The sequence below is a fragment of the Zonotrichia albicollis genome, chromosome 3 (genome assembly GCF_047830755.1).
Source record: "Zonotrichia albicollis isolate bZonAlb1 chromosome 3, bZonAlb1.hap1, whole genome shotgun sequence".
Taxonomy (NCBI): domain Eukaryota; kingdom Metazoa; phylum Chordata; class Aves; order Passeriformes; family Passerellidae; genus Zonotrichia; species Zonotrichia albicollis.
Genome location: NC_133821.1, coordinates 368,580 through 395,347, shown reverse-complemented (window position 1 = coordinate 395,347; position 26,768 = coordinate 368,580). Strand labels below are relative to the sequence as shown.

Genomic DNA, 26,768 nt, shown 5'->3' with positions numbered 1-26,768 from the left:
GTGAATACTGTGTTCCTAGGGTGCTTCCAGGGAGCCCAGAGTTCTGGGATGCCCAGGCTGCTGAACAAGAGTAAGGTGACAAGGAAGAACAGCTCTGTCTGTATAAGCAGCTCTCTGAGCCACAGAGACCCTTCCAAAAGCTGTCATTCCAGTTGTCCTGGTGCTAGGAAATGTGGTGTGAAATTCCCTTTGGAATGTTCTTGATACAGTTTCAAAATGGAGGACAACAAGTGAAGGACCAGAGCTGTAAGGAGAGCTCACACACACACGGGATGTCAGCCTCTGAGGCGTGGCTGTCCAGGGGTGCCAGCCTGGAACTTTCCTTTGGGTGGTGCCATACCTCAGAGGTGCTGGACAAGGGAGAGAAAGCAGCAATCACTTGAAATGTCAGCATCATTTCTGGATGGTTCATCAGACTGCCATGCAAACTAATCTGCTAGAGAAAAGTTGGAAGTTTTTGTTGGAACCTGCTGCTGTGTCAGAGGATAGGATGATCCCAGCTGCTGGGGCTGGAGGGTGGTCTGGGAGCTGGGGCAGGTGTGCAGCCCATAAAGCTCTTGAGGACATCCTGTCAGGCTTCCAGCAGTTGTGCAGTCCTTACCTCATCTCTGGAATGCCTCAGAGCAGCCCTGAGACACGGGTTTGGCTGCCCCAAGGGTTTGCTGCAGCCAGGGACCTGGCATGGCAGGTATTTGTGAAACAGCTCACCAGGGGCAGTGTCACTGGGCCACCCTCCAGATGACTGCACTGCACAGGTGTGAGGGCTGTGGGGCTGGCTCTGCCACAGCTGCTGCCTCACCTCAGCCCACACAGCTGGTTATGTCCTGGAGGGAAGAGAAGAGCTTGTCACACCCGGGGCTGCCTGTCCATGCCCATCCTGCCTGTGGACACAGCCCAGCACATGGGGATGTGAAACTGCACCCCAGCTGACCCCAGTGGATGGTACTGCGAGACAGTTTCTCATCTCAGGACATTTTGTTTTCCAGCTTCTCACAATCTCCAGCGCTGGAGCTGGACAAGTTCCTGGAGGATGTGAGGTAAGAGGGATTTTTTAAGACACCTTCCATGGTGTGTGAGACTGGAAACGTTCTGGAGAGGTATAACTGAGACGCTGCTCCTTCCTTGCAGGAATGGCATCTATCCCCTCACGGCCTTTGGGATGCCCCGGCCCCAGCAGCCCCAGCAGGTGGTGGTGAAATCTCCCATTGCTCCGCCGTCGGTGAAAACCCCAACTCCAGAGCCCGCCGAGGTGGAGACCCGCAAGGTGAGGGCTCAGCCTGGCTGGGGGGCTCAGCCCCACTGCTGTGGCCAGGCCGGGCTGCAGGGCAGCTGCTGAGGGCTCTGTGCCTCTGTTGCAGGTGGTGCTGATGCAGTGCAACATCGAGTCCGTGGAGGAGGGCGTGAAGCACCACGTAGGTTTCTGTGGCTGGGCAGGGGGAGTCGCTGCTCTGTGCAGGGCTCGTGGCTCTGATGCACTGCTGGGGCCTGGGGTAGCCCTGCAGGGCTGCAGCTGCCACCAGAGAGCCTGTGCCAGGCCTGTGCCTGCAGGCCCTGCATGGGGCTGGCAGCTGCAGCTCAGGGTGGAGCTGGCTGTGGCTGTTGTGTCAGATCCCCGAGGGGCTCTGCAGGGCTGGTTCCCATCCCAAGGGGCATTGCTAGGGCTGCTTTAGGCTTGCCATGGCAGCTTGCAGCACCGCAATTCCTCATGAGAATTCCTTTGCCCTGCAGCTGACACTGCTGCTGAAACTGGAAGACAAGTTGAATCGACACTTGAGCTGTGACCTTCAGCCCAGTGAGTACCTTCTGCCCTGCCAGGGGCACTGGGCCAGCAGCAGGCTGGAGCACGGACTGACTCCTTTCCTTGTGTTGCAGATGACAACATCCAGGAGCTGGCAGCTGAACTGGTCCAGCTTGGGTTCATCAGCGAGGTGAGCAGGGACTCGGGTAGGGCTGTGGGCCTGTGTTCCTTCCTCAGAGTTCAATGGTTTGTGCCCTTTTCGGGCAGGAGGAATAAGCCAGGTCCCTGCCCCGGGGGTCTCCAGCCATGCTCTCAGCTCTGAGTGGACGGGGCTGACCCCTCACTGTCCTTGTTGTGCCCAGGCTGACCAGAGCAGACTCACCTGTTTACTTGAAGAGGCGTTTAGCAAGTTCTACTACACTCGGAACGGAGCCCTGACGGCCGTGACTGTGTCATCTTAGCCCCGAGGCTCCGGGCAGCCAGCGTGGCCTCGCTGCCTGCGACCATGCGTGTCTGCCCTCGCTGTCGGCGCCGCAAGGCCCCAGCTGCAGTGCTTGGAAGCTCATCCTGCATGTGCCGTGGCTGGGCTCATGACAGTCCTCCCTGCCCGCCTCCTCAAGGGGACTTTGCGCATCAGTATTATTTCCAGCCCTGTTTTTGTTGGGATTTGCCAGGTTGTGCTGCGGAGCTGAGGCCTGGCTTGGGGCATTCTGCAGCCCCACTCATGTGCATGGAGTTTGTTCTGTTTGAATTGTACAAAGTGTCTTTTGCACAGCACAGAAATGGGTTTTTTCTTTCCTTTTTGTTTTCTTTTTTTTTTTTTTTTTAATTTAAAGGTAAGCAGGGGTGAGCCCCTAAGCCCTGCACCCCCGGTCACTCCCCCCCATTGCCGCGCCACGGGCCCAGGGGCGGCCGAGCTCGTCCCCGCTCCCCGCCCGGCGCTTCGCTCCCGCCGCCGGCTGCACTTTGTTTACTGTTCGCACCGCCGGGGTCACGGCGTGTGCTGGCCCCGGCCCCCGCAGCCCCCGGCCCTTACCGGGGCTCCCGGGGCTGCAGCGGCCCCGGGCTCCGGTGTCGTCCTGGCCCGCGGCGGGGCCGAGCCGCGGCTCCTGCATCTCATTTCTATCATTTCCTATTTTTAATAAACTGTTTTGTACAGACGCGAGTGCCGCCTCTTGCGGGCCGGGGCGGGGCGGGCCGGGGGCCGGGCCGAGCCGCCCGTGCCTGCCCCGGGGCGGTGCGAGCGGCGGCGGCGGCGCTGGCGGCCATGGCCGGGGGGCGGCGGGCGGCGGGAGCGCTGGCGGAGCCGCGGCGCCTCATGCGCACCGGGCTGGGGCTCATCGTGCTGGGCCACGGCAGCCTCGTGCTGGGCGCCATCGTGCACGGCTCGGTGCTGCGGCACGTGGCGGGCGCCCGCCGCGCCGGCACCCCCGAGTACGCGGCGGCCAACGTGGTGTCGGTGTGCTCGGGGCTGCTGGTGAGCGCCGCGGGCCGGGCCGGGGCGGGGCGGGGGGCGGCGGGCCCGGGCCGGCCCCGCTGAGCGCAGCTCTCCCCGCAGAGCATCGCCGCGGGCATCGTGGCCATCCTGGTGTCGCACAACCTGTCCCGGGCGGTCCTGGTGAGTGCGGGGCTGGGGGGGGGCCTGGGCGCTGCCGGCAGCCGCTGCCCTGGACCTTGGCCCCGCGGCTCCTTCCGCCTCGGCTGCCGGCGCTCGGTGCCGCCTGGCCCCGCTCGGCCGTTTCTCGGGCGGCAGCGCCGTTCTCGGGCAGAGGGGCTTCGGGGCCGAGGCTGCGGCCGGGCCGGGGGTCCCGGGGGGCTCGCAGGGCGGGCGGGCACGGGGCGGGCGCTGGGCTGGGGGCTCCCGGACCCCGGCCCAGCCTGCCTGGGGGTCCCCACGGAGCCCGAGCCAAGGGGCGCTGGCGGTACCGGGGGTGCAGGGATGCGAAAGGTGCGAGAGCCTCACCCGAGGGCGCGGCTGAGCCCTCCTGGCCGAGGCGGGAGGTCCCGGGTGCCCCTCGGGGCAGCGGCCCCAGCGCTTGGCCGAGCTCCTGCCATCCCGCTCGCATTCTTGCCGCCTGCAGCACTGGACCCTGCTGGGCGTCTCGCTGCTCAACTGCCTGCTGTCCACGGCGTGCAGCGTGGGGCTGGCGCTCGCCTTCGCCCTCACGGTGCACAGCCGGGGCACGCACCTGGTGCGGGGCTGCGACAGCTCCGCGCTGCCCCTGGACGCCCGTGAAAACATCGCGACCAACGACTGTCCCTTCAACACCACGCGCATCTACGTGAGTCGCGCACAGCCCCGCTCCTCCCAGCAGCTCCTTTCTGCTGCCTCTCGCCTTTTCTCTCTCACTCTCTCCCTCTCTCCCCCTTCTTTCCCCTGCTGCCCGCACAGTCTCTGCTGAGTGTGTTCAGCCAGCCTGGTGCGGTGCCCACGGTCTGTGACCCCCTGTCCCACAGGACACGGCCCTGGCGCTCTGGTTCCTCTCCCTGCTGCTGGCAGCTGCGGAAGCCGTGCTCTCGGGCAGGAGCTGCCTGGTGGCTCTGGTGTTCCGCGGCATCGGGCCCTGTGCACACGGCTATGGCAGAGAGCAGGTACAGCTCTCCCCGTCTCCCCTGTGACCGCTGCCTTTGTGAGGTGCTGGGTTCGGCTGGGAACGAGGAGGCTCTGCAGGAGCAGGGGGGATGCTGACTTGGAACCTCTTGTAGCCAGCCTCAGTGCCAGACCAGCACCCCTTCATGGGGAGTTGCAGAGGGACCCTCTTCTTCATCCCCTGGTAGCCAGGCCTGTTCCTTGTTTGTGAGAACACTGCCCATCATGTGTCCTTGCCACCCTAACTTCTTTGTGTCTTTATTTTCCTCTCTAGCTGGCCAGGCCAACTACAGCAATGGAGAAGCCACTCCGCGAGAGGCAGCAGCTCCTGGCAGGAATTTCTGACTCTGCAGTGTAGCTGGAGAGGTGAGTGCCCCACGTGGGCCCATGCCCACAGCAGCCCCCAGAACTGGGACCATGGGCAGAGGGGTCAGTGATGCTGGGCCCAGCAGCACAGCCCGGCACTGACACTGCTCCTCTGCTCCCAGGTGGTGCTGCAGGAGCGCTGTGACCCAGCCAGGTGGGGGCCAAGGTGGTGTCACAGCTCCTGCAGGGGGCTCGGGGTGTGCCCTGCCCCCTGCCCCCAGCTCCACCAGCCCCCTGGCACCGACCCTGCAGGTCAGCAGGTGCTGCTGCTCTCCCATCCTCGCCCCAAGCTGCTGGGCCCGTCCTGGTATGCTGCAGGTTCTTGGTTTCTGGCAGCAGTGGTGGCGGTGGACGGTCCTGGTGCCACTGCAGGCATGGCAGCTGGCTGTGCCTGTGCTCAGATGTCTCAGGGAACAGAAAGGGAAGAATCCCTTTGGTGTAGGTCTCTAGTTTTCTTGAATAAACTTTTCCTTTCTACACTGGCTGTTCTAAGTGGCTCTGCCAGGTGAGTGCTGGTTGGGAACAAGGCATGCCAAGGGAAGGGAAGTGCAGCTGCTCTGTGAGCCTGTCCCTGTGCCTGCCACTGCCCAAGCACAGGAATGGTGGCAGAGCTGTGGCCCCAGTGTGGCACTCACCCACGGACACGGGGATTACAGCTCTGGGCCCAGCATCCCCTGGCAAACAGGAGCACTGCAGGGCTGAGATAACACGTTTATTGCATGTGGAAGGTGCTGAGGAACAGGCCTGAAAGCTGCCCTAGTCCTGCTCACTGGAAGGAGAAGCTGGTGCTTGGGAGTCCCCCACACCACCGTCGGAGGAACTCGATCACATCCTGGCCTGCTGGGCTGTGGGATGTCTGCAGAGAGAGACGGCCCTTGGCACAGGAAGGGACTGCACCCCTGTGCCCCTGGCTGAAGGCAGGGCTGGCTCTGGTGATGCCCAGCAAGCAGCGCTGCCAGTGCAGTGAATGCCCGGGGACCATCACTCCCCCAAGGGTGCTGCACTGCCAGCACGAGGGGCTGAGCCCACCCACAGCCCGTCCCTGCCTGGGGGCTCTGGCTCACCTTGACAGCCATCACGAATTTGTACCACGCATCCTTCTTCACTTCTCGGCCTGGCCTCAACTCAATCTTGTTTCCCAGCACTGGGTACCCTGGGCACAAAGCGACACGTTCAGAACCAGCTGAGCCCCACAGCAAGCATACCCCCACCTGGTGCACTGCCCCCCGGCACAGTGTGTAGGGGGAATAATGCTGCCTTGCTCTCTAGGAGACCAAAATGGAGAAGGGCTGTTCAAAGTGGGGGGATCAAATGAAGATTAAGGCTGAACTGCCCTTGGGCAATGACACCCAAGTGTGTAGGTCCAACAGTGGCACCCAGCTTCTGACTCTCAGGCCACAGTCCTGTTCCTGGTGACCCTCTCTTGCTCCCCCTTCTCTGACCCTTTTTTAGTCCTTTCTTAGTCTTGCACTAGAGAGCAGGGCCAGGTGCTGCCCATTCTTGGCTGTGCTGTGCCAGCCTGAGCCATCCCTGAACCACAGAGTGTCTGAGCTCCGAACTGCTCTGGGCTCTGCATGGTTCAACCTCCTGTCCAGGCAGGGCCACACAGCCCAGGGCTGTGTCCAGACAGCTTCTGACTGTCTCCAAGGATGGCGATCTCACACCTTCTGTGCAACCTGTTCCAGTGCTCACCCACCCCACAGTAAAAATGCCCAATCTCCTGCAGCAGAGCTGGCTCCCCACAGCCACACAGTCCCTGCACTGCTCTGGGAGCACAGCCCAGGCCCACCCTGCAGCTCCCACTCCCTGCACTGTGTCATCTCCTGTCTGAGCTGTCCCCGAGCTCACCTGTGAGCAGGCAGGGCAGGGAGGCCGCCCCTGTCCCCGCTGCCACCAGCGAGGCCTCGTAGGTGCCGCGCTCGTCCTGGGGCAGCACCTGCTGCAGCCGCTGGTCCATGGACACCGTCAGCACCCAGTCCCGCACCTCCTCCCGCTGCTCCTCCTGCGGGCAAAGCCAGGGCCGGGCTCAGCCGGTGCCGGGCTCAGCTGGGCGGCTGCTGCTGCTGCTGCTGCTGCTGCTGCCCCACAGCCGCGGGAGCACAGGGGAGAGAGAGCAGGACGGGCATGCGTGATGTGCACACAGCACACGCTGCATGGTGCACGGCGGGGCTTGAGTGGGGGGATGTGTGTGTGCTGGGGAGAGAGAGAGGGAGAGTGAGTGTGTGTGTGTTTGTGTACAGGTATGTGTGTGCTGGGGAGCACGAGAGAGAGAGTGTGTGTGTGTGTGTGTGTGTGTGTGTGTACAGGTGTGTGTGTACAGGTATGCGTGTGTGTCCTGGGGAGCACGAGAGAGAGAGATAGAGAGAGATAAAGTGAGTGTGTGTGTGTGTGTGTGTGTGTGTGTGTATTTGCGTACAGGTGTGTGCGTGTGTGTGTGTGCTGGGGAGCACGAGAGAGAGAGATAGAGACAGAGAGTGTGTGTGTGTGTGTGTGTGTGTGTGTACAGGTATGTGCGTGTGCACAGATGTGGGTGTGCACACAGGTATGTTTTTGTGTGTGTGTGTGTACAGGTATACGTGTGTGTCTGCAAAACATCTGTGCACACGTGTTTGTGTTCGCAGCTGTATGCACATCTGTGTGTGTGTACAGGTATGTGTGTCTGTGTGTGTACACAGGTGTGGGTGTGCACACAGGTGTGTTTTTGTGTGTGTATGTGTGCTCTCAGCGGAGGGACAGGCAGCAGGTGCCTGTGTGTGTGTCTGTGTGTGTGTGTGTGTGTGTCTGTGTGTCTGTGTGTCTGTGTGTCTGTGTGTGTACACAGGTGTGGGTGTGCACACAGGTGTGTTTTTGTGTGTGTGTATGTGTGCTCTCAGTGCAGGGACAGGCAGCAGGTTCCTGTGTGTGTCTCTGTGTGTGTGTGTATGTGTGTGTGTGTTTTTGTCTGTCTGTCTGTCTGTCTGTGTGCTCTCAGTGCAGGGACAGGCAGCAGGGGCCAGTTCTGGGTCCGTTTCCATCCCTGCAGTTCCAGCTTTACCCCAGTCCCCGTTCAGAGCCCTGCAGTGCAGCACTGCAGAAGGGGACAGGTGACACTCACAGGCACGTGCTGCTGGGCTGGAAGGGGCACCTCGAAGGGAATGTCTGTCTGCTGAAAATCAGAGTGGTCCAGGGAGTCCAGGTTCCCTTCCTCGATGGCCTGCAGAGAAGGACAGAGCAGTGGGCAGTGCCAGCTGCAGCGCTCATGGCCAGCATGGCACTGCCCGTTGGTGCCCAGGCCCTCCTGCCCCCCATGAACACACTCTGCAGTGTCTCAGGCTCTGCCCTGTGCAGGTGGCCTTGGAGAAGGGAAAGGTGTAATTGGGTGCTTTTGTTTTCCCCCAGCTGCTGCTGACAGCACCTCAGAGTGGGGCACAGTGAGGTGTCAGCCCCTTGGATTTGGGGTTTCTGGTGGCCAGCCTGCTGCACAAGAAGGGACTGAGGGGACTCCTGAGTCCTGCATCACAGGGGACAAAGCACTGGGCCATGGCCTCCACCTCCCAGGTAGCTTTTCTTCCCTTGGAACAACTTGAGTGATCACCCTGAACGCTGTAATGGCATCTGCAGCCATGAGGATTTCAGGCCTAGACTGCCAATGTGCTCTTTGCTGCCACGTGCCCGGTGGCACTGGCACGCCCAGGTGATGTGGACAGGGCATGGCAGGGCCCCCCAGAGGCAGTGTGGGGGTGCCCCCTGGTCCAGGCACACGCTGGGTGGGTCTGGGGGCTCTCCCCATCTCTCCAAGCTCCAGTGTGCTGCCCTACAGGAGCCTCAGGTGAGCCTTGGCCAGCCCGGGGTCTGCAGTAGCCCTGTGGCAGCAATGGCAATGGCACTGTCCCCTCAGAGAGCCAGCCCTGCCTGCCCCACAGAGCATACTCACATCTGACAGGTCCAGGAAGCGGTTCAGGAACACAAATGCCATGTTCTCCCAGCTGACTGCCTGGTGTGGAGAGGAGCCCTGGGTGAGAGTGGGCAGCTCATCCTTGAAGTAGTTTTTTGTAGTACTTTGAAGTAGTTTTGTTTTGTATCCCAATATTTTTCCCAAATGGTTTATCCCAGACTGTACCCCCCTCCCTTTACCTGTGTTATCCCTCTCCCTGGAAGAGATCACCCCCAAATCCCCACCCTGGCTCCCTGTCCACCAGTCAGCATCCCATCCCTCCATCTAGAAGCTTCAGTCCAGGATGTGGAGTGATCAGCCAGAGGCCAGGGGTCAGCCCTCCAAACCTTGCCCCATACGCTGTCCTAAATGTCCATCCCCCAGTACCCATCCCTCAGGGTCACTCATTGGTCAGTAAAATGTTATCTGCTTTGGGTTTCCACCTCCCTTTAAATGCAACCTTGGCACACATCCTCACAGCCAGCTCTTCTCCCAGAGCCAGGGCTGGGAAGGATGTGGCTCTGTTTGTGCCACAGTGCCCACCCAGCCCATCTCCACAGAGTGCAGACTGGCATTATGGCCAGGCTGGATGGGGCCTGGAGCAGCCTGGGATCATGGAAGGTCCTTGCCCATGGTAGGGGATGGAACAAGAAGAGCTTTAAGGTCCCTTCCCACCCAAACCATTCCAGGATTCTATCACTGCAGGCAGTGAGGACATGCTGCTGTCCCTGCCATGTGTCACAGGTGCCAGGCACACTGTCAGACACCTGGGTGATGCAGAGCAGCCTCACATCCCCACTGACAGAGCCACAGCATGGCCTCTGTCCAGCCCTGGGCCTGTAGGTCCCATCTGCTCACTGCCTGGGCTCTGGCCAGCTGCCTGAAGAGCAGCCTCCAGGGAGAGCCCAGGATTTGGGGAGGTAAAGCTGAGGGGTCCTGTGTTGTTCCCTGGTGCAGAAGCAGCTCCTACCTTGGCAGCCATGCCAGCCTCATGGAGAGCCTTGTCTGCAGGGAGCCCTTACCTTGGCAGCCATGCCAGCCTCGTAGAAAGCCTTGTCTGCAGGGAGCAGCCCTTACCTTGGCAGCCATGCCAGGCTCACAGAGAGCCTTGTCTGCAGGGAGCCCTTACCTTGGCAGCCATGCCAGCCTCGTAGAAAGCCTTGTCTGCAGGGAGCAGATCCGTGTGGCGCAGCAGGGAGATGGACAGCTGGGCAGCCATGGTGTCCTGGGCACAGAGACACAGAACTCAGCAAAGACAAAACAGCCTGGAGGGGATCTCAGGAGATCCCCCACACTCACAGCAAGGGCTCTGCACCCACACAGGCCTCACAGGTAAAAAAGGTCAAACCCCTCAGTCCTGACCCTGAGTTCCCTCAATACAGCCCACATGGGACTGTCACCTGAGGGTGAAATTCCTCTGCTTTAGAAGCCTTGCTATTTTCCACCCAAACACCCCCATCTGAGTCACAGAACAGGTTGGAAGGCACAGCTGGCTTGACATTGCTGGCAGTTCCCAGTGCTGCCCCCAGCCCCAGTCACAGCAGAGGCAGCTGCAGGCCTGGTTCAGGAACATGCCTGCTCAGGTTCTGACCATCTCGAGGAATGGAGACTCTCCAGCCCCTCCACAAAACAATTCCAGCCACAGTCTCAATGCATTTTTTCTTGTATGCATTTATATAAGAATTTTGGAGCAGGGGTGAGGAACTGAAGGGTAATTTCACTTTTCTGCTGCCAGACACCCATTGTCACACAAGAACTGTCAAGGCCGCTCCTTCTTTATGGTCCCAAACAGGCTGCCCAGCCCAACACTGCACAGCTGTGGAGATCTGTACAGGTCTCCAAGACATCAGACTTGGCTCTTGCTGTCTGATGTTTCTGGACCCCCAGCATCCACACACACAGCCATGAGGAATCCCAGTCTTCCCTGTGGCTTTCACTGGGGTTCTTTTCCTTTTCCCAGCCTTCTCCATCACAACTCTAGTGCCACATCCATCCAGAGCTCTAGAACAATTCCACAATCCCACAGGGATCAGGACTTCAGCAGGGAGGCCAAGAACAAATCCCAGCACACAGAGATCACAGGGCCTTGTGATGCCCCCAGAGAGGCCCATGAGCTCCCAAAGCCCCCCAAGGCCCAGCACACAGCACCAGTGCCTGCTGCAGCCCTGGGCAGAGGATCTGCTCTGCAGCCCACCTGTGAAGCCCAGCAGCTCTCAGAGCCCAGGAGAGCAGAGAGGAAGCCATCCCTCTTTTGGGAACATCAGAGTTTTTGTGATTCCTAATTTTCTACTGGCGCCTCTGCTCTCACAAGTCACGCCAAGCACAAGGATGAGCTCCTGCCATGGTTTACAGCTCAGCCACAGAGGCTGGGATGGTACCCATGGTAAGTAGAAAACACCACCCACAGTTCCACCTGTCGTGGTGGGTGCCAGGTTACTGCAGTCCCATTCTATGCATCCATGATGGGTGACTTATGGTAATAGTGACCCATGAACAGCACAAACCTGCAGGTGCCCATGGGTTTCCCCTCTGGGAGGTGAGCTGGTGCTTTATGGCAATAGTGACCCAAACCTGCAGACACCCATGGGTTTCCCTCTCTGTGAGGTGACCTGGTGCTTTATGGCAATAGTGACCCATAACCTGCAGATACCCATGGGTCCCCTCTCTGGGAGGTGCCTGGTGGTTTATGGCAATAGTGACCCATAACCTGCAGACACCCATGGGTCCCCTCTCTGGGAGGTGCCTGGTGGTTTATGGCAACAGTGACCCATGAACAGCCCAAACCTGCAGACACCCATGGGTTCCCCTCTGTGAGGCCCTGGCAGAGCAGCCCCAGCCTCACCAGCTGCGGCAGCCCCTGCGCGGCGGCGCGGGCGGCGCAGTAGTGGCAGATGAGCAGCATCCTCTCAAACTCCTCCTGGGCTGCAGGCTCTGCCTCGCTGCTCTTCGCCAGGTTCTCACACTGAGAAGAGAAAATGAGAGGAACTGAGGGCAGGAAAGCACAAGGGCACTTACTGCACATGAGACGGGGAAGTCAGCAGAGAGAAGGATCTGGAATATCCAGACACCTCTGGGACTCTGGAGGCATGCTGCAGGAAGGAGGCTGTGGGAGCCAGGGGCAGTCACCAGCACTGCAACAACAGCCAGCACTGCGAGCAGGGGTGAGCCTGCACGGACAAAGGGAGGATTTTCTGATTTTGCTTATGTTTGCAGTAAGGACAGAAACAGAGATAAGGCAATTGTGGCTCTGGCTGAGATGGTCTGGACAGGAATGAGGAGCAGAAGGCTCTCAGCCTCCATGGGGAGAATTCATATTTTCCAGGCTCAGCAGCTCTGTGCTTTCCCCATGCAGGCTGCTGATTTTGGGGTAGGATCAGAAGAGATGTCACGACAGCTCCCATGTCACAGTGACACCTGGAGCTCTGCAAGGGCCAGGGGCCACACCACTCCCAGGATCTGGCCTGGAGCAAGGGGCAGGGTCCAAACCCACTCCCAGGATCTGGCCTGGAGCACAGGGTCTCCTTTCTGCCTTCTCCAGCTCAGCCACATCCACTTGCCAGGATCCTGTTTTCCTGCTGTCCACACTGCCAGCTCTCTACCCTTAGCTTGTGCCCTACAAACACCGTCCCTGTCACCTGTGGAGGGGCTGGCTCCTCTGCCACGGGGCTGGGCAGGCAGGGGAGGCAGGGCACACTCACCAGAGCCAGGAGCACGTCCCGCAGCTCAGCCCAGCCCGCGTACGCCTCGGCACAGTTCCTGCCACGAGCGTTCACCATCTCCACAAACAGGCGCTTGTAGATGTTGAAATTCTGCCACAAAAAGGACACAAGTGTGGAAGGAGACAGGTGAGGGGCCAGCAGAGCTCTCCTGCTGCCAAGCACAGGCCAAGAAAAGGGCTGCAGAGGGGCAGTGCTGCAGGAAGGGGGCTGGGGACAAGGCAGGCAAACAGGGAGGGATGCAGGGATGCTTCCTGCAGCCAATGCTCTCAGAGAAGCAAATGGCTCCTTCTCTTCTGAACTCGGTGCTCAAAACAAACACAAACACTCAACCTCCCCTGCTCCTTCCCATGGAGAACAAGCTGGGATATTCCAGCCCTCTGAAGAACCCCTGCAGGGCTGGGCATGCTGAACTGGAGGCAATCCCAGCTCAGGTGGGAGCCTGGCCCTGCAGCAGACCCTGCAGCAAACCCTGCAGCCTGACCCTGCAGCCTGGCCCTGCAGCAGACCCTGCAGCAAACCCTGCAGCCTGACCCTGCAGCAGACCCTGCAGCCTGGCCCTGCAGCAGATCCTGCAGCAGATCCTGCAGCCTGACCCTGCAGCAGACCCTGCAGCACAGGGACAGGCCTGCTGGGCACCCTCCTCACCTGGGGGTTGGCAGGGGCTCCGTGCTGGCTGTACAGGTGCAGGGCTCTGTCCCAGCAGCCCTCACAGATCAGGTGTGTTGCATACAGAGCCACGTACTTGTGCAGCACCTGGTAGCTCTGCAGGAGACACAGAGAGCAGCAGCATGAGGCTCATGGTGGGTATGGATGTACCATTCTTGCTGTGTAATCACTGGGGAGCAGCTGAGTCAGTGATTATATTCTGCCCTGGCTATGGAAAAGGATCATGCCAAGGCTCTCTTGGAGGCACGAGCAGACACCAAGATCTTCCCAGACTCAGTGTGGCCTTGTGGTGCCCAACACAAAAAACTGAGCCTTCCCCATTAAATGGAGTGCACAGTTATTCTCTGGCTCCTGATGAGTAGAGCATCAATAGGGAAGCCTCCCAAAGCACAATGATTCAACAGAGACCATCTGCATCACAGAGGAGCCCAAGTCTGAGAGACACCAAGTCCACTCTATAGAATCCAAAGGTAGGTTATTGGAACCAAAGTTATAAACCACAGTCCCAGACATTCCCAGAGCTTTTCCAAGGCTCCAGCTGGCCTGAGTGACAGGCTGTGATGTCCCTGTGATAGCTCACTCCAAAGAACTGCTTGCCCTTGGTTACCTCCATGACCAACAACCATTTAACCAATAACTGTTTAACAGCCAATCACCAATCAATAACCATCCCTCAAAGTACATCCTGATAATAGAGAGCTGTCTTCTCCTGCTACTCCCTTGAAAGAACACTGTAAAACAGTTTCATTTTGCTTTTCTCCATTTTATTACTCTGCTGAGGTAATTTTGTTAGTTTCAGGTCAGTAAAACTGAAAAAATGTCAGATTTGCTTTCCTGACTAGGATGCCTCATCCTGACTGACACCACTGCTCCCAAGAACACAGAGAAAGAAGGCTTTCTTCTACAGATCCCTGTTTCCATGGCACCAATTACTTCCAGCCCAAACAACTCATTTAGCTTCTTCCAGTGCTCCATTAATCACAAAATTTAAACACAATATGCTTCCAGGTTCTAGCACTTCCCCACTCAGCCTCCCTGGCCACGGTGGGACAGAGGTGTGGAGCACCCCAGGTGCAGTGCTGCCCACCCATGCAGGCTCCAGGAGCCCAGGTGTGTCCCTGAGGGCTCACACGGGCACTCACCTGCTTGGCTGCCACCTCCAGGCACTTCTCCCACTGCCCCTGCTTTGCGTATATATCCAGAGCTGCCATGACATCAATTCCCACCAGCTGAGGATGGAAACAGCCATGAATTCATTGTGCAGGCCAGGCCCCCTGCTCACATGCACACAAGCACCAGGTCAGCCATGTCCTTTTTGCCCAGACACAGAGTCTCTTCCCCTCCACAGCACGAAACCACAGAGCCTGTGTGACCCATCTGCCACCAGAGGGAGCTGCTCAGGCTCAGGTTGGCCCAAGTGAGGTCAACAAGTGACAGGAGCTGCACCTGGGTCAGAGCAGCCCCAAACACAGAGGCAGCCTGGGGGGAGAATGGAGGGCAGTGCAGAGGAGAAGGACTTGGGGGTGTTGGTGGGCACCAAACTGGACATGAGCTAGCAGTGTGTGCTTGGAGCAACCCACTCCAGTGCCAGGTGTCTGCCCAAGGCAGGAGGTGCACTGAGATGAGCTTGAGGTGAGCTCTAAGGTCCTTTCCCAGCCAAACCCCTCTGTGGTTCTGTGCTCTGGCGTGCAGCAGCCATGGCTCACAGGCACACACAGACTCGTACCCACAGTCAGGCAAAAGGATCTGCACAGGCCCTGACACCCCTGCCCTGCCTGCAGGCATCCCACATACCGAATCCACCTTTCCTTGTTTCTTTAAATACTCCTTGTAACGCTGGTCCACGTACTCCTCTGACCTGCGGGCACAAAGAACCCCAAAAGGCAGCAAGACTCATGGCTTGCAGCAGTGCAGGGGCTGGACTCAGCTCTGGAACCAGCACTCTTGCAGCTGTGCTGTGTCCTGCCAGCAGGCTGCTGGAGCACAGATGGACGGGGAAGGAAAGGGTCCAAGCAGCTCTTCACAGCAGAATATGCGAGGAGAACAAGGGATCACAGGGCTTCAGAAGGAAGGACATGCACTGAGTCATGGCAAGGGAAAGGGAGGTAGGGATGGGGGTGAAACCAAAGGGGAAAACAGTTTCTGTGGGATGTGTGGCAATAGGAAAGTGCCAGAATGTGAAATGGCTTGGGAAGGGTGGAGAATGGACCCTGTTGAACATGGGAAAGAAAGCCACTGTGGGGAGAATCCAGGAAACCCAGGACAGGACAGGACAGGACAGGACAGGGGAGCAGCTGGGGGTGGCAGGGGGAACAGGAAGGGTGTAGTTTGCAAAGCTCAGGGCATACCTGGGGTCGAACTCCTTGGCTGTGTGCTTGGCTTTGCTCCACTCCTCCCCCTCAATTAAGGCATCAATGGCTTCTCGGACGAGGTCCAGGTTCAGGTAGAGCTCAGCTGCCTGCAGGGCCAGAGACACTCCCATGGGAGGCAAAACCCCACGGGTTCCCTGTGCCCCAGGCTGAAGCTGGTGCTGGAGCAGCACACAGACACCACAGAAAGTCTCTTCCCAAAAGATAAACCTCTCCTCTGCTTCCTGCCTTCTCCCAAGGCCTAGCTCTCTCACACTCTTCCAGGACTTGATTAATTCCCCTCTTTCATCCTCCTTGAAGATTCTGCACAGCCTACCTCTAGATGAGGCCACCCATCCAGCCATCACCCCAGGATGTGACCTGACCTCCTGCCCTGGGACAGAGCTCTCCCTTCCCATGTCACTGCTCCTTGAGCAGCCCTGGGGCAGCAGCCACTGCTCACCAAGCTGTATTTCTTCATGGCCACCAGCTGAGGAGCCACGGTCCGTGTCACCTCCATGCTCTGTGACTGATCCAAGAATTTCACAGCCAACTCAGCAGCCTGTGAAGAGAAACTGTCAGCGGCTCAATTGATGGAAATGGTGGGAGGGTGGGATGAAGCTGCAAGTGCTCAGTCTACACGACTGACAGTTGGAAGCACTTGAATGATGGAGGAAGAGGAGCAATGGCAAGTCAGAGGAGAAAGGCCCAGCCACCTTCACCCACGGGAGAAGATCAGACAAGGACACAACTGTAGCTGAAGGTGGTACAAGGACATGGGTGTGGTGAGAAGCATGAGCAAGAGCACAGCACAAAGGCTGGTGGCAGGGAGCACAGGAAGGTGCCCCTCCAGCAAGAGCTGAATCACAGAGTGCAGCAGCCCAGCAGTGCAGGGAGCCGTGGGCACACAGACACAGGCCTGGCACAGGCACAGGTGCCAGAGCAAGGGAGGCAGCGGCATGCAGGACAAGCACAGCCTGTCATGGCTCAAGAGAACAGCTGTGAAGGCTCTCAGCCCTGCAGGCTCTCCTGAGCCCTGCAGTGACACACATCCCTGAGGGCACTCAGGATGTGGAAGAGCTCCCAGGCAGAAGGGCAGTGAAGGGAATCCCAGGCCCTGACAGTACCTTCAGCAAGCACTTCTCCACCAGGACACTGTTGCTGGGGTCCCGCACCTTCAGGTAGCAGTCCACGGCCCTGGCGTGCTCCCCGGCCTGCTCCCACTCGCGGGCCTGCTCCAGCAGCCCCTCAGGCCCACTGCAGGAGGAACGCAGGCTGTGAGCAGCACGGGCATGCTGCACACATCCTGAGACAGGGGTGGGCACGGGTGCACACGGCAGGCAAGCAGGGAGCTCAGACAGAGAACAGGGACAGGGCTGAGGAAAGAACTGACCAAGGACCCTGGGGAGATGCAATGGCAGTACAGGAGACCATGGAGATTTGGAAGTGGGGCAAAATGCCATCTGGGAGACCTTGGATGGCAAAAATAAGACTCCCAGAGAAATAAGGATGATAGGAAACCTATGCAGTAAGAAGTCCGGAGTCCTCAAGAAGGAAACAAGTGGATGTCAGGGGTCCCATCGGGCTGTCTCTGTAAGGCATCAGCAAAATGGCCATGGGGAAGAGCTTCCAGGCTATTTCCTGCAGCCTGACCACAGCACTCCTTACCTGGAGCCTTTCTTGCCAGCCTCCCTGCCACACTCCTCCTGCAGCTCTGCCAGCCGCCCGGGCAGGTATTCCTTGCAGATCCGCAGGGCCTCGCTCCACATGCCGGCCTCCTGCACAGGCACAGCGGGGAGAAACTCTCACCAGGATCCCCCAGGCTCCTGCTATCACACAACACACCCATCCCCTCCTCTTAATCTTGCCAGAGAACTGACTAGAAGAAACAACCACAGCAGCACCACCCAATTCTTTCCTCCCCTGTGTCTGTCCACCTGCCCCAACATACTCATCCATTCCAGCCACCTCAGGGGAACATGCTCATCCATTCCAGCCACCTCAGTGGAATGGGCACTCCAGCCTCCCAATGCACCCACTTGTGCTACCCCAAGGACCACCCATCCTCCAGAACCATGAGAGAGCAAAGCTATGACATGAAATCCACTGGCTCAGTCCTCAGACCAGAATTCAGTTCCTCCAGAAAGCCTGAGTAAATGGTTTAAACCTCTTTGGCTGCTAAGCTGACAGGGGGAGCTGGGAGGTGAATTTCACTCCTTCATCTAAATTGGGATCTTGTCCAGTGAGGAAGGCAATGATGCTGCTACAGGCTGCACTCACCTTATAGTACTTGATGGCCAGCTCAGGTCTCTGTGCTCGCAGGAGGAAGGCCTCTGCCTTCTGGAACTCTCTCTGCTCAAAGGCAAACTGTGCCTGCCCAACCAGCACGTCAGCCACGCTGTCTGGATCGTGAGCCTCAGCCACACGCTGTGCAGCGTCCCAGTTCTGGTTGTGCACAAACCTGGGGATGAGAGGGACACCAGGTGGGACAACAGGGATAACAAGGAGCAGCCCAGCGCTGGAGAGGCAACCGGGCCAGCACTGCATGGAGAGAGCACACACAGCAGGATGGGGAGGACACACACATCAGCACAGCTTCCTTGGGCTTCCCAGCTTTAATGAACTCTCCTTCAGCCTCTTCAAACTTGCCCTAGAGGAGAAGAAGGGATTTGTTTGCACACCTTCCTGTTCTGGCATCACCACATGCCCTCCTCTACCCATCCAAGGCGGCGTTTATGGAACACAGGTGTGTGGAGCTTGGCACTGTCATCATGGAGCCCTTTGGGAATGCAGGGACTGCTGCAGCAGCCCAGGGACAGCTGCTCAGTTACCTGAGGGACTGGAGGACTTGCACCTGTTCCAGGGGGAAAATTACCTCATCTTCTAGGAACATGGCATACTTCAGGTGGATGTCTGGCATCTTCTGCTTCATGGAGAGGCGGGCCAGCTCAAAAGCAAATTCAAAGACTCTGCAATGAGAGAGAGAAGGACTGAGCTGTGAGTGTGTGCCTTCATCAAGAACAAGACATCAAGTAGAGCACAAGACACTGGGAGAGGAGAGAGGGGAATACAGGGGGCTCCAAGTGAATTAGCACAGTCTGTTCCTCCTGCTCCTGACCAGGAGCTTTTGGAGTCCCTACTAAGGAAATCTGGCTCCTTCCCACCTGCTGTTAGAGCCCAAGGCAGGAGCCAAGAGATGTGGGAGCCTCGGGAAGAGCAGCAATGAGTGGCCATGCAGGCAGACACCTGGCCAGCTGCAGAGCAGGGCCAGAGCTCTTGTGGCACACAGTTACTCATGGTGACATGAGGAGCACCCCCTCTCATGCTCAGAGGCTCTCACAAGCCTTCCCCTGCAGAGGACAATCTGCATTTGCCTGCCAGCTCAGACCTGGCATTTGAGAGACTGACACAAAGAAGAGAAGTGGGACATGCCAAGGGTGTGGAAGGCCTGTGTGAAGCACGGTGGGATGGAAGACATGTCATTTTCTGGACCTGCAGCTGCCATGTGCACAGGTTATCTTGGCCCACACGCTTTTCTTGGCTGGCAGAGGGGAGGGAGGTCCTGGGCACCTGCATACCCACTGTCTGTTGCATGGTCAATGGCCATCTCCAGAAGTCCAAATTTGCTGAGGAGTTTCACAGCTGCCTCTCCACCCAGGCTCTTTGCCCACAGATAGGCCACATGCTTGTGGGAGTTTGCACCCCCGTATGCCTTGGCCACCTGTCCAAAGGAAAGGAAATGGAAAAACCCAGTCTATGTTCCACCTTCAGCAGACTGAGCCCCTCTAACGTGCTGCCTGCCAGCAGGAGGGAGCCCCAGAACCATCTGTTCCCTCCCAACAAACCCTTCTGCAGGCACCACTGCCCTGGGGAGGGGACAGTAAGGCAAAGGCCCACAGGGTGCTGCAGAGCAGCCTCAGCAGAGCCACATCCCTGCTGGGACTGCAGGAGGAACCCAGCACTCCTCAGCACAGCCACATCCCTGCTGGGACACAAGGAGAGAACCCTGCGTTCCTGAGCAGAGCCACATCCCTGCTGGGACAGCAAAGGGAGCCCAGCATTCCCTGGGCACACTGAGCAGAGCAGTGCTGGGGGCTGTGGCCACAGCAACACCCCTGAGGTACCACAGGATGAGTGACCAGGGCAGAGCCTCGAGGAAGGAGCCCAGCAGAAAGGGTCAAACCCTGCAGGCTGGGAGGCCCATAGGGCTCCAGGGCTGGGGCAGTTCTGAGGCTAGGTAGGGCACACCAAGTGTTCTGATCTTGCAAGTGAACACAGACAAAGCAGTTTCTACCAGGATCCCACAGCCAGAAGCTGACCCTTGTGAGTGATTATTACCCTGTATGCCTCTTCCCACATGTCATTCATTCTGTACATGTTCACCGTGGTCTTCCAGTCTTTGGCTTCCAGGTAATGATACTCAGCCTCCTGCAGGCGCCCCTCTGCCTCCAGCTCCTGCAGGCAGAGCAATGAGGCAGTGACACTCGTGTGGACATTTGTGCATTCCCCCCTTCTCCTTCACAGGCTGCAGTGTGAGCTGTGAAATGCTTGTCAGCCCTCGGCCTTGACAGCACCACCTGGGCTCAGCTCTTCCCGAGCTTATCAGAAACACTGCCTTGCTCCAAGGAACTGCTCCTGTTTAACGAGCTTCTGTTTTCTTTATGATATGCCCGCCTTGGAAAATGTTCCTCTTGCCTGAAAAGCACAACACTCCTGTTCTCACACCTTCAAAGAAAATGCCAACCCAAACTCTGGCCAGGCTGAAGCACTGCTATGACTGAAGCCCTTGTGATCCTATAAACAGCAGTCCAAAATGAGACCCTCTTGAGCTGTCCTGGCACCACAGTGGGCACCACAGCAACCTCCCTCTGTGGGGGCACCTGTCAGAGCCAGCAAACCCCAGGTTTGCTGTTGGAGGACTGCCAAACACAATGTGTGCTGGGTCAATAGCTCACTCCTTCGGGCCTGATCCTTCACCCACGGGAGATGCAAAGGCCTCCAAAGTGAGGATTTCACTGACCTCTGGGGGGAATTTTTCACAGGTACCTTGTAGGCACTGACTGTTTCTGTCTGGGTGCATAAAGATGCATGTATGCTATGGCAAATCTGTGGGAAATGTGGTTTTCTTAAATGTTTCAGTATCTTGGATATCTAAGTAAGTGAGGCCTGTAAGTAAGGTTAAATTATAGTTATAAACTTATTTGAATGCTGCTAAGTGTTGTTCTTTTGCAAAGTTGTTTAACATAAGTTATAAGCGAAGTGTTGCCAAGTGTTACTCTTCTGCTGAGTTGCTAAGTATAACTTCAAAGTTATAAATTAGGCTAAATGCTGTTAAAGTGTTATTCCTCTGTTAGATTGTGAAGGTTAAGCCATAAATTTAATTAGATGTAAGTTAAATGTTTTCCTATGTTAAATTGTTAGTCTTAAGGTGTAAGTTAAATTAATGTACTCTTATGTTTGAGTGCTGTTAGGCTTTTAGGCTGTGCTCTTTTTTATCTTTGCCCACTGTCTTTTGTCACACCCACCCACCCATCCCCACAGACAGTTCTTAGTTAATTTCTTCTTTGATTGTCTGCACTTTGTTTGGTTTTGTTGTTGCTAGTTTTTCCTTGTGCCTTAGCTGTCCTGTAAGTAGTAGAGTGAAATTTTTGTGTAAATTGAACAACAAACTTGTTCTGCTTTGATACTTAATATTAAACCTGACTTTTGCTCATACCCTTGCCACTGATTTTTTAAGCAATCTCAAAACTCTGTCCATAACAACAATCTTGCCCCTGCTTGGTTGAGCTGATCCCCTGCCATGAGATGCACTCACCTTGCCCAGGTGCAGGTGAGTATCTCCAAGTAAGTCCTTGTGGTACTTGGACACCAGGCAAACCATCTCATCATACATCTTGCACTTCTTGTACATGGTGATGGCCAGATCGGGTTCATTCACAGTGATGTACAGCCTGGCAACACGAGCACATCCGCACAGCTCAGCCAAGGACAAGACCAGTCCCTGAAACCTTCCCACATCCTGAAATACCAGCTTCAGCTCCCCGTGTGTGGAGAAAGCTCCTCTGACCATTCCAAACCCCAGTCCCAAATTCTCCCTCTAACCCAGCAAAGGGCTTCTCCTCACTGCAGCTGATTTTCCAGGGCTCAGTCTTGGGCTGACAGCAGTACTGCAGGAAACTCACCTCTCTGCTTCTTTGTACTTGCCCTGTCTCTCCATCTCCTGGGCCTGGGTTATGTATAGCACTGTCACCTCCTCCTGGCTCATGCACTTGAGTGCCAGCTGCCAAAAGGAATACACAGGGGAGAAATGAACAGCAATTTCCTGACACGTGACGGGAGAAGGGAAAACATATTTCCTTCCCATCTGACAGAGATATCTGTGCTGTATGCTCTGCAAAGAATGGGCAGTCATTTGTCACTGTCACAAAGCACACAGGACCAGCTCTTGGAGAAGGCCATTTGTGCCAGAGGTGCACCCACATGGGGCTGTGAGAGAGACAAGGCCAGGATGGGTCAGGATGGGAACACTGGATTTTTTTCTGGCTACTGGATGTCCCTGTACACGTATTTGGGAAGAGTCCTGGCTGATCAGGTACTGGTGCTCAAGGCACAACCACCTGCTGATGGAAGATCTCACCAAGCAGGGTGAGGCTCACAGAGGCTCTGGCTGCTGCCTCACCTTGTGAGCCTGCTCCCAGAGCCCAGCCTGCGTGTACATGTCAATGGCATCCTTGGTCTGGCCTCCCTTGATGTACAGCTCCTCTGCAACCTGCCAGGAAAGGACCACACTCAGTACAGCCCAGGGACACGCAGAGCACTGGTGACTGTGTCTGTGCCTCACCTGATACTCCTGCAAAGCTGCATAATGCTGGGCAATCTTCAGGTAATATTTGGCTGCTGTCTGTCTGTCCTGCAAGTCCAAAATGTAGATGGCCTTCTTCCACTGCCGGGCTCCCAAAGCTGCCTCGAGGGCCTTAATTGAGCACCTGGCACCAAACCATCAGCCTTTAGAGCCAGGCAGCAGCATCTCCTCCAGCTGCACCGTGCCAGGGAGACTAGAGTGCTCTGCTGCCTGACTCAGCACAAAGCAGCTGAGGAACTGGCAGTGCTGAGGGGCATGAAAGGACTGGGACAGCAGGGAAGAGCAATCAGCACTGTGAGACCTTGGGAGAGATGTGGGGAGCCATCAATGGCTGCTGCACACAGGCAAGTGGGGCACTCTAAGCAGGGTAGTGGGGGCTCACTCAGGCAAAGCCCCTGCAGGTACCAACTCCCTGCCCTGGCAGCACCCTGCAGCTTACCCAGCCTTGCCCTGCTCCCACCTGGCCTCGATGTAGTGGTTGATAGCAGCATCCAGCTGTTTCTGCTGCACCAGATGGTCTCCCCAGGCCTCCTCCAGCTTCACAACCTCTGCAGGAAACGCCAGGCGAGCCAGCTCCACAGCTGCAAGGGGACACAGCAGCTGTAAGGCTGAGGGCAGCAGGGAGCTGTGGGGCAAACATGGGCTTGGAGCTGGCCAGGAGGAGGGCAATGCTGACTGCCTGAGCCACTCCAGCTCCCGTGGGCTCCCCAGCAGCCCAGACCCTGTGGAGAGCTGGGCCAGATCCCTGCTGCTGCAGTCAGCATGGCCAAGGGAACAAGACACTCTCCTGGCACTGCATGTGCAAGTACAGCTATGTGAAAATACACTGAATGACAGGATAGGTGGGAGCTGCAGAGCATCCAGGCATCTCCAGGCTCCAGGGCAATATTTCATGCTGCCACCAGGCCAGAGTAGCCAAGCTCCTGCTGGAGATGAGTGGAGGAACACATTGAGCACAGTACCTTTGAGGAAGGCACTGCCCTTGCCATAGCACTCCAGAGCCTTTCGTGTGTTCCCAACCTTCTCCAACAGGTCTCCAGCCTAGGACAGAGACAAGAGCCAGTTTCCAGAGCCACCAACCCCCCTGCCATCACACCCCACCAGCTCCATGCCCTCCTGCACCAGCTCTGCCCTCCCAGCTAACCAAGTGCATGGGGAATGATGAACCACCAGGAAAGACAGCCAAGACCACTGAATTTCTGCTGCCTGACCCCAGCACAGCCATCCTGCAAGACCAAAGGCTCATCCCCTTCAGCATTTGAACAGTGCCAACACCACACATCTAAAGAACTGTAAAAACAGAGCAAGTATATACCAGCCTTTCCCCTCTTTGCTCATATCTGACAACCTGCACAGGAGAAGCTGCCTGACTTTGTTGTGATGCCCTCACATCATTGTATTTAATGGCTTTGGACAGACTCTACCTCCATGATTTGTCTAATAATTCTTGGACTATTTATACTTTTGGTGACAACATCCAGTAGCTGGGAGCTCCAGTTAGTCTTTCAAATGAAAGCTTAAGAAAAGATGACAGGTTTGAAAAAATACGAAGTTGTCTTGTGTTGAAATGGCCAGAAAATGCTGAAGATAAATTGAGACTAAAGAAACGTAATTTATAAAGGAGACATAAAACAAGCTAACAAAGAGCAGTGGCTTTTTTCACACAACATCAAACTGAATGGGTAACTCATAGCCAAAACTGTAACTCAAAATCTACATGTGGTTCTAATGGTATCACACTGCAATATGGTTCAAGCAATAATTTGACAAGCTCATAGAAATAAAGTCTATCAAGAGCTCTCAAACACGGAAGTAGAGCTGTTCAGATACATTACAGGCTTCAAACTGCTGAACCCCTAGTTCAGTTCAGTGAAAACACACTAGAGGAAGTGCCACTCTGTATTTGCCTGCCCTGTTCTTTATTTTTTATGCTTATTTTAAATAAGTGCCTCTAGCAGGGGCTTATTTCTTAAGCACCTGCCAGAGGCCCCTGTTGGCCAGGATGCTGAGCAGTGGGCAGACTCAGCACTGCTTTCCTGCATTAACATGATGTGCTATGGAAAAAATACCCTTTGGTTTTAAAACTGTCACCTCACAATAAGTTACCCATTTTTGGTGTTATTAGACACAGAGAATAATCACATCCCTTCTTTATGCTATTCATGGCTTTACAGACAGTCTTCAACTCCTTTGTTTTCCTTCCTTAACTCCTCCATTTAGACTATCCTTACACCATATTTTATTCTGATATGAGGAAGCACTGACATTTCCACAGTGATATCAAGTTTTCCATTTGATTCACAATTCTGTTCTGTTCCAAATCTTCCTAAGGCCTCCTTAACTATTACTGGCACTATATTCTGGAGACATGTCACCAATCAGATGTGATCTTTTCCTGATTAATAACAGTAATTCTAGACCTCACCCACGTACAATGGGTACAGTGAGGATTTCCTCATAAATGTTAACTGCAACCTCATCGACCCAGAATTACCTCTGCTACTTTCCAGCTCAGTTCCCCTGTGTCTCACAGGTGCAGAGGATGGGGTAAGAGCCCTGATGCCCCTAAGCTGGAAGCCCAGAGGGAAGGCACTCACCTGTTCATACAGTCTCACAGGTGACAGGATGGGGTAATGATGCCCCTAAGCTGGAAGCCCAGAGGGAAGGCACTCACCTGTTCTCTCACAGGTGACAGGATGGGGTAATGATGCCCCTAAGCTGGAAGCCCAGAGGGAAGGCACTCACCTGCTCATAGAGCTCCCCTCTGATCAGGGCTGAGGAGATCCTGTCGATGACATCCTCGTTGGTGAGCAGCTCGTCCCTGCTCATGGCCAGCCGTGCTGCTTTGGCTGGCAGCCCTGCCCGCAGGTACAAGCTGATGGCTGCCAGGTAGTCACCCTGGCCCTCCTGCACCTCCCCAGCCTTCTCCTCCTGCTGGGTGTCCAGCAGCCACTGGTAGTAACCCCGGCGCAGCTTCTCCAGCATTGGGTGTCCCTGTGGACAAACACACAACTGGGAGTCCTGGGGAGGATGAGATATTGTCCAGCTCATCCTGCAGGCTCTGAGCTGCTGCTCACAGCACCAGGCCTCTTGTTGTCCAGTTATCAGAAACCACAATGCCAGGCCCTGTGTACCAGTGGGCACTACCCATTCTCTTCTGAAGCACAGATACTCCTAAACCAATTTCAGTAGCTTCAGCTAGGTCTGTACTTACACCAGTGCAACCTTCCCTTCTACTGGGAGCCCTTCTGAGCAGAAGCAAGGTAGGGGAGGTGAAAAGAACACAGACCCTGAATCCCTGAATAGCTCCCAACCAGAAGATTTACCAAGCAAGAGCAGCCCACAGCCAGTGCAGCAGCACTCTGTACCTTGGCCTTGGCCACCACAATGCATTCATCCCACATGTGCAGCTCCTGGTACATGTCCATGGCCTCCTCTGGGGCGTTCTGTGTTGGAAAGCAAAGTGTTAACCCCAGCAGACACACTGCCAAGGAGCTCTCACAGCAGGCAGGGTGAGATGTGCAGAAAACACTTGGAAAAGTGTACTGTCTCCATTATTTGGATATACGTCCTCCCTCACACTCTTCCTACACCTCAGGGTAATTGCACACCTCAGAACAAGGAATCCTTTTTCTACTTCATGGAGAAAATTCTTCTGCAAGGAACAAGCAACATCTTCCTTTCCTCTTACAGCAGAGGGCACACACCTCCCCCCCCAGCATTAAACAGAACCTTTTCCACTCCTTGTTCCTTTACTCACTTGCTCCAGAAAGATCATCTCTGCCAGCTTGTAGTTCTTGTCCAGCATGGCCAGGCGGGCCCGCACCAGGTAATGGTCTGTGCCATCCCCACCCTGCAGACAACAGCAGCAAGCTCAGTGTGCTGAGGAAAGAACAACTCTGGAATGGAACGTTCTAGAGGGCACTGCAGACAGCAGCAAGCTCAGTGTGCTGAGGAAACAACAGCCCTGGAATGGAACGTTCTAGAGGGCACTGCAGACAGCAGCAAGCTCAGTGTGCTGAGGAAAGAACAGCTCTGGAATGGAAGACTCTAGAGGGCACTGCAGCTGGAGGCTGGCTCACTACAGAAACAAAAGACATTAAGAATCACAGCAGTGACAAGCCAGGACAGTATAAAATGGCCAGCCTTGGACAGAAGACAATGCCAGCACTTTCTACATGAACAGATACTGGTCTGCAGCATGACACTGGTGAGCAAGGACACAGAAGATCTTGTGCATGCGAGTGTTTACAGGGAATCTGCTGCTCTGAGGAGCAGGAAAAGTTTCACTTACATGCTCCTGAGCTGCCTGGTCAGCAATGACATTGGTTTCATGCAGAAATCGAGCCTTTGCCATGTTTCCCAGAGCTGCAAAGCACCTGGAAAATGCAAAGCAGTTAGTCAATACCCAGGCTTTGTTGCCCACTTTTGGTCCAAGATAAGGAAACAGAAACCAGGCAGCAGACTCAGCTCAGCAATGGGAGAGGTGGGGCGGCCCTGGTTCACGAGAAGGATTTTGCCAAGACCTATGCTCAGATGTGCCTTCTGGCCCTGCTCCATGGGAGA

The 26,768-nt window shown here is 56.3% G+C and overlaps 3 protein-coding genes across 6 annotated transcripts in view; 2 read left to right on the top strand and 1 right to left on the bottom strand.

Moving 5' to 3' along the window:
- Positions 1 to 2,536, top strand: part of NRBP1 (nuclear receptor binding protein 1) — a 30,459-nt gene extending 27,923 nt beyond the window's left edge. For both annotated transcript variants that reach the window (XM_074536258.1, XM_074536257.1), the window contains 6 exons: positions 987 to 1,037; positions 1,129 to 1,264; positions 1,359 to 1,412; positions 1,729 to 1,792; positions 1,873 to 1,928; positions 2,101 to 2,536. In XM_074536258.1, coding sequence (XP_074392359.1) covers positions 987 to 1,037; positions 1,129 to 1,264; positions 1,359 to 1,412; positions 1,729 to 1,792; positions 1,873 to 1,928; positions 2,101 to 2,199 — 460 coding nt within the window. In that variant the 3' untranslated portion in view covers positions 2,200 to 2,536. The remainder of the gene's footprint in view (positions 1 to 986; positions 1,038 to 1,128; positions 1,265 to 1,358; positions 1,413 to 1,728; positions 1,793 to 1,872; positions 1,929 to 2,100) is intronic.
- Positions 2,537 to 2,592: 56 nt separating this feature from the next.
- On the top strand, positions 2,593 to 5,171 carry LOC106630060 (keratinocyte-associated protein 3). Of its 2 annotated transcripts, XM_074536275.1 has the most exons (6): positions 2,593 to 3,215; positions 3,297 to 3,356; positions 3,820 to 4,020; positions 4,196 to 4,330; positions 4,603 to 4,694; positions 4,817 to 5,171. In XM_074536275.1, the coding sequence occupies exons 1-5, from the start codon at positions 3,006 to 3,008 to the stop codon at positions 4,684 to 4,686; spliced, it is 690 nt and encodes a 229-aa protein (XP_074392376.1). In that variant the 5' UTR covers positions 2,593 to 3,005; the 3' UTR covers positions 4,687 to 4,694; positions 4,817 to 5,171. The 2 variants fall into 2 exon arrangements, with proteins under 2 accessions (XP_074392376.1, XP_074392375.1); XM_074536274.1 differs by lacking the exons at positions 4,603 to 4,694; positions 4,817 to 5,171 and having other exon boundaries at positions 2,741 to 3,215; positions 3,297 to 4,020.
- Positions 5,172 to 5,393: 222 nt separating this feature from the next.
- IFT172 (intraflagellar transport 172) overlaps positions 5,394 to 26,768 on the bottom strand; it is a 39,069-nt gene continuing 17,694 nt past the window's right edge. The window contains exons 19-48 of one of the 2 annotated variants that reach the window (XM_074536242.1): positions 26,497 to 26,581; positions 25,963 to 26,055; positions 25,571 to 25,648; positions 24,948 to 25,196; positions 23,165 to 23,243; positions 22,663 to 22,783; positions 22,182 to 22,326; positions 22,020 to 22,109; positions 21,523 to 21,620; positions 21,156 to 21,291; positions 19,679 to 19,795; positions 18,919 to 19,061; positions 18,216 to 18,309; positions 17,926 to 17,990; positions 17,621 to 17,801; positions 17,009 to 17,118; positions 16,468 to 16,597; positions 15,804 to 15,902; positions 15,341 to 15,450; positions 14,787 to 14,850; positions 14,135 to 14,221; positions 12,972 to 13,088; positions 12,306 to 12,416; positions 11,450 to 11,569; positions 9,737 to 9,832; positions 8,608 to 8,667; positions 7,789 to 7,887; positions 6,543 to 6,696; positions 5,759 to 5,847; positions 5,394 to 5,550 (exon numbers count right to left, since the gene is read on the bottom strand). In XM_074536242.1, coding sequence (XP_074392343.1) covers positions 5,461 to 5,550; positions 5,759 to 5,847; positions 6,543 to 6,696; positions 7,789 to 7,887; positions 8,608 to 8,667; positions 9,737 to 9,832; positions 11,450 to 11,569; positions 12,306 to 12,416; positions 12,972 to 13,088; positions 14,135 to 14,221; positions 14,787 to 14,850; positions 15,341 to 15,450; positions 15,804 to 15,902; positions 16,468 to 16,597; positions 17,009 to 17,118; positions 17,621 to 17,801; positions 17,926 to 17,990; positions 18,216 to 18,309; positions 18,919 to 19,061; positions 19,679 to 19,795; positions 21,156 to 21,291; positions 21,523 to 21,620; positions 22,020 to 22,109; positions 22,182 to 22,326; positions 22,663 to 22,783; positions 23,165 to 23,243; positions 24,948 to 25,196; positions 25,571 to 25,648; positions 25,963 to 26,055; positions 26,497 to 26,581 — 3,310 coding nt within the window. In that variant the 3' untranslated portion in view covers positions 5,394 to 5,460. The remainder of the gene's footprint in view (positions 5,551 to 5,758; positions 5,848 to 6,542; positions 6,697 to 7,788; positions 7,888 to 8,607; positions 8,668 to 9,736; positions 9,833 to 11,449; positions 11,570 to 12,305; positions 12,417 to 12,971; positions 13,089 to 14,134; positions 14,222 to 14,786; positions 14,851 to 15,340; positions 15,451 to 15,803; positions 15,903 to 16,467; positions 16,598 to 17,008; positions 17,119 to 17,620; positions 17,802 to 17,925; positions 17,991 to 18,215; positions 18,310 to 18,918; positions 19,062 to 19,678; positions 19,796 to 21,155; positions 21,292 to 21,522; positions 21,621 to 22,019; positions 22,110 to 22,181; positions 22,327 to 22,662; positions 22,784 to 23,164; positions 23,244 to 24,947; positions 25,197 to 25,570; positions 25,649 to 25,962; positions 26,056 to 26,496; positions 26,582 to 26,768) is intronic. The other variant, XM_074536243.1, reaches the window with a different exon arrangement.

What these genes read in the sequence shown, in the direction of transcription:
- LOC106630060 (XM_074536274.1), top strand. Translation starts at nt 3,006, where the DNA reads ATGGCCGGGGGGCGGCGGGCGGCGGGAGCGCTGGCGGAGCCGCGGCGC. An exon ending in CGGTGTGCTCGGGGCTGCTG is followed by an intron (nt 3,216 to 3,296) that starts GTGAGCGCCGCG and finishes CTCTCCCCGCAG; the next exon opens with AGCATCGCCGCGGGCATCGT.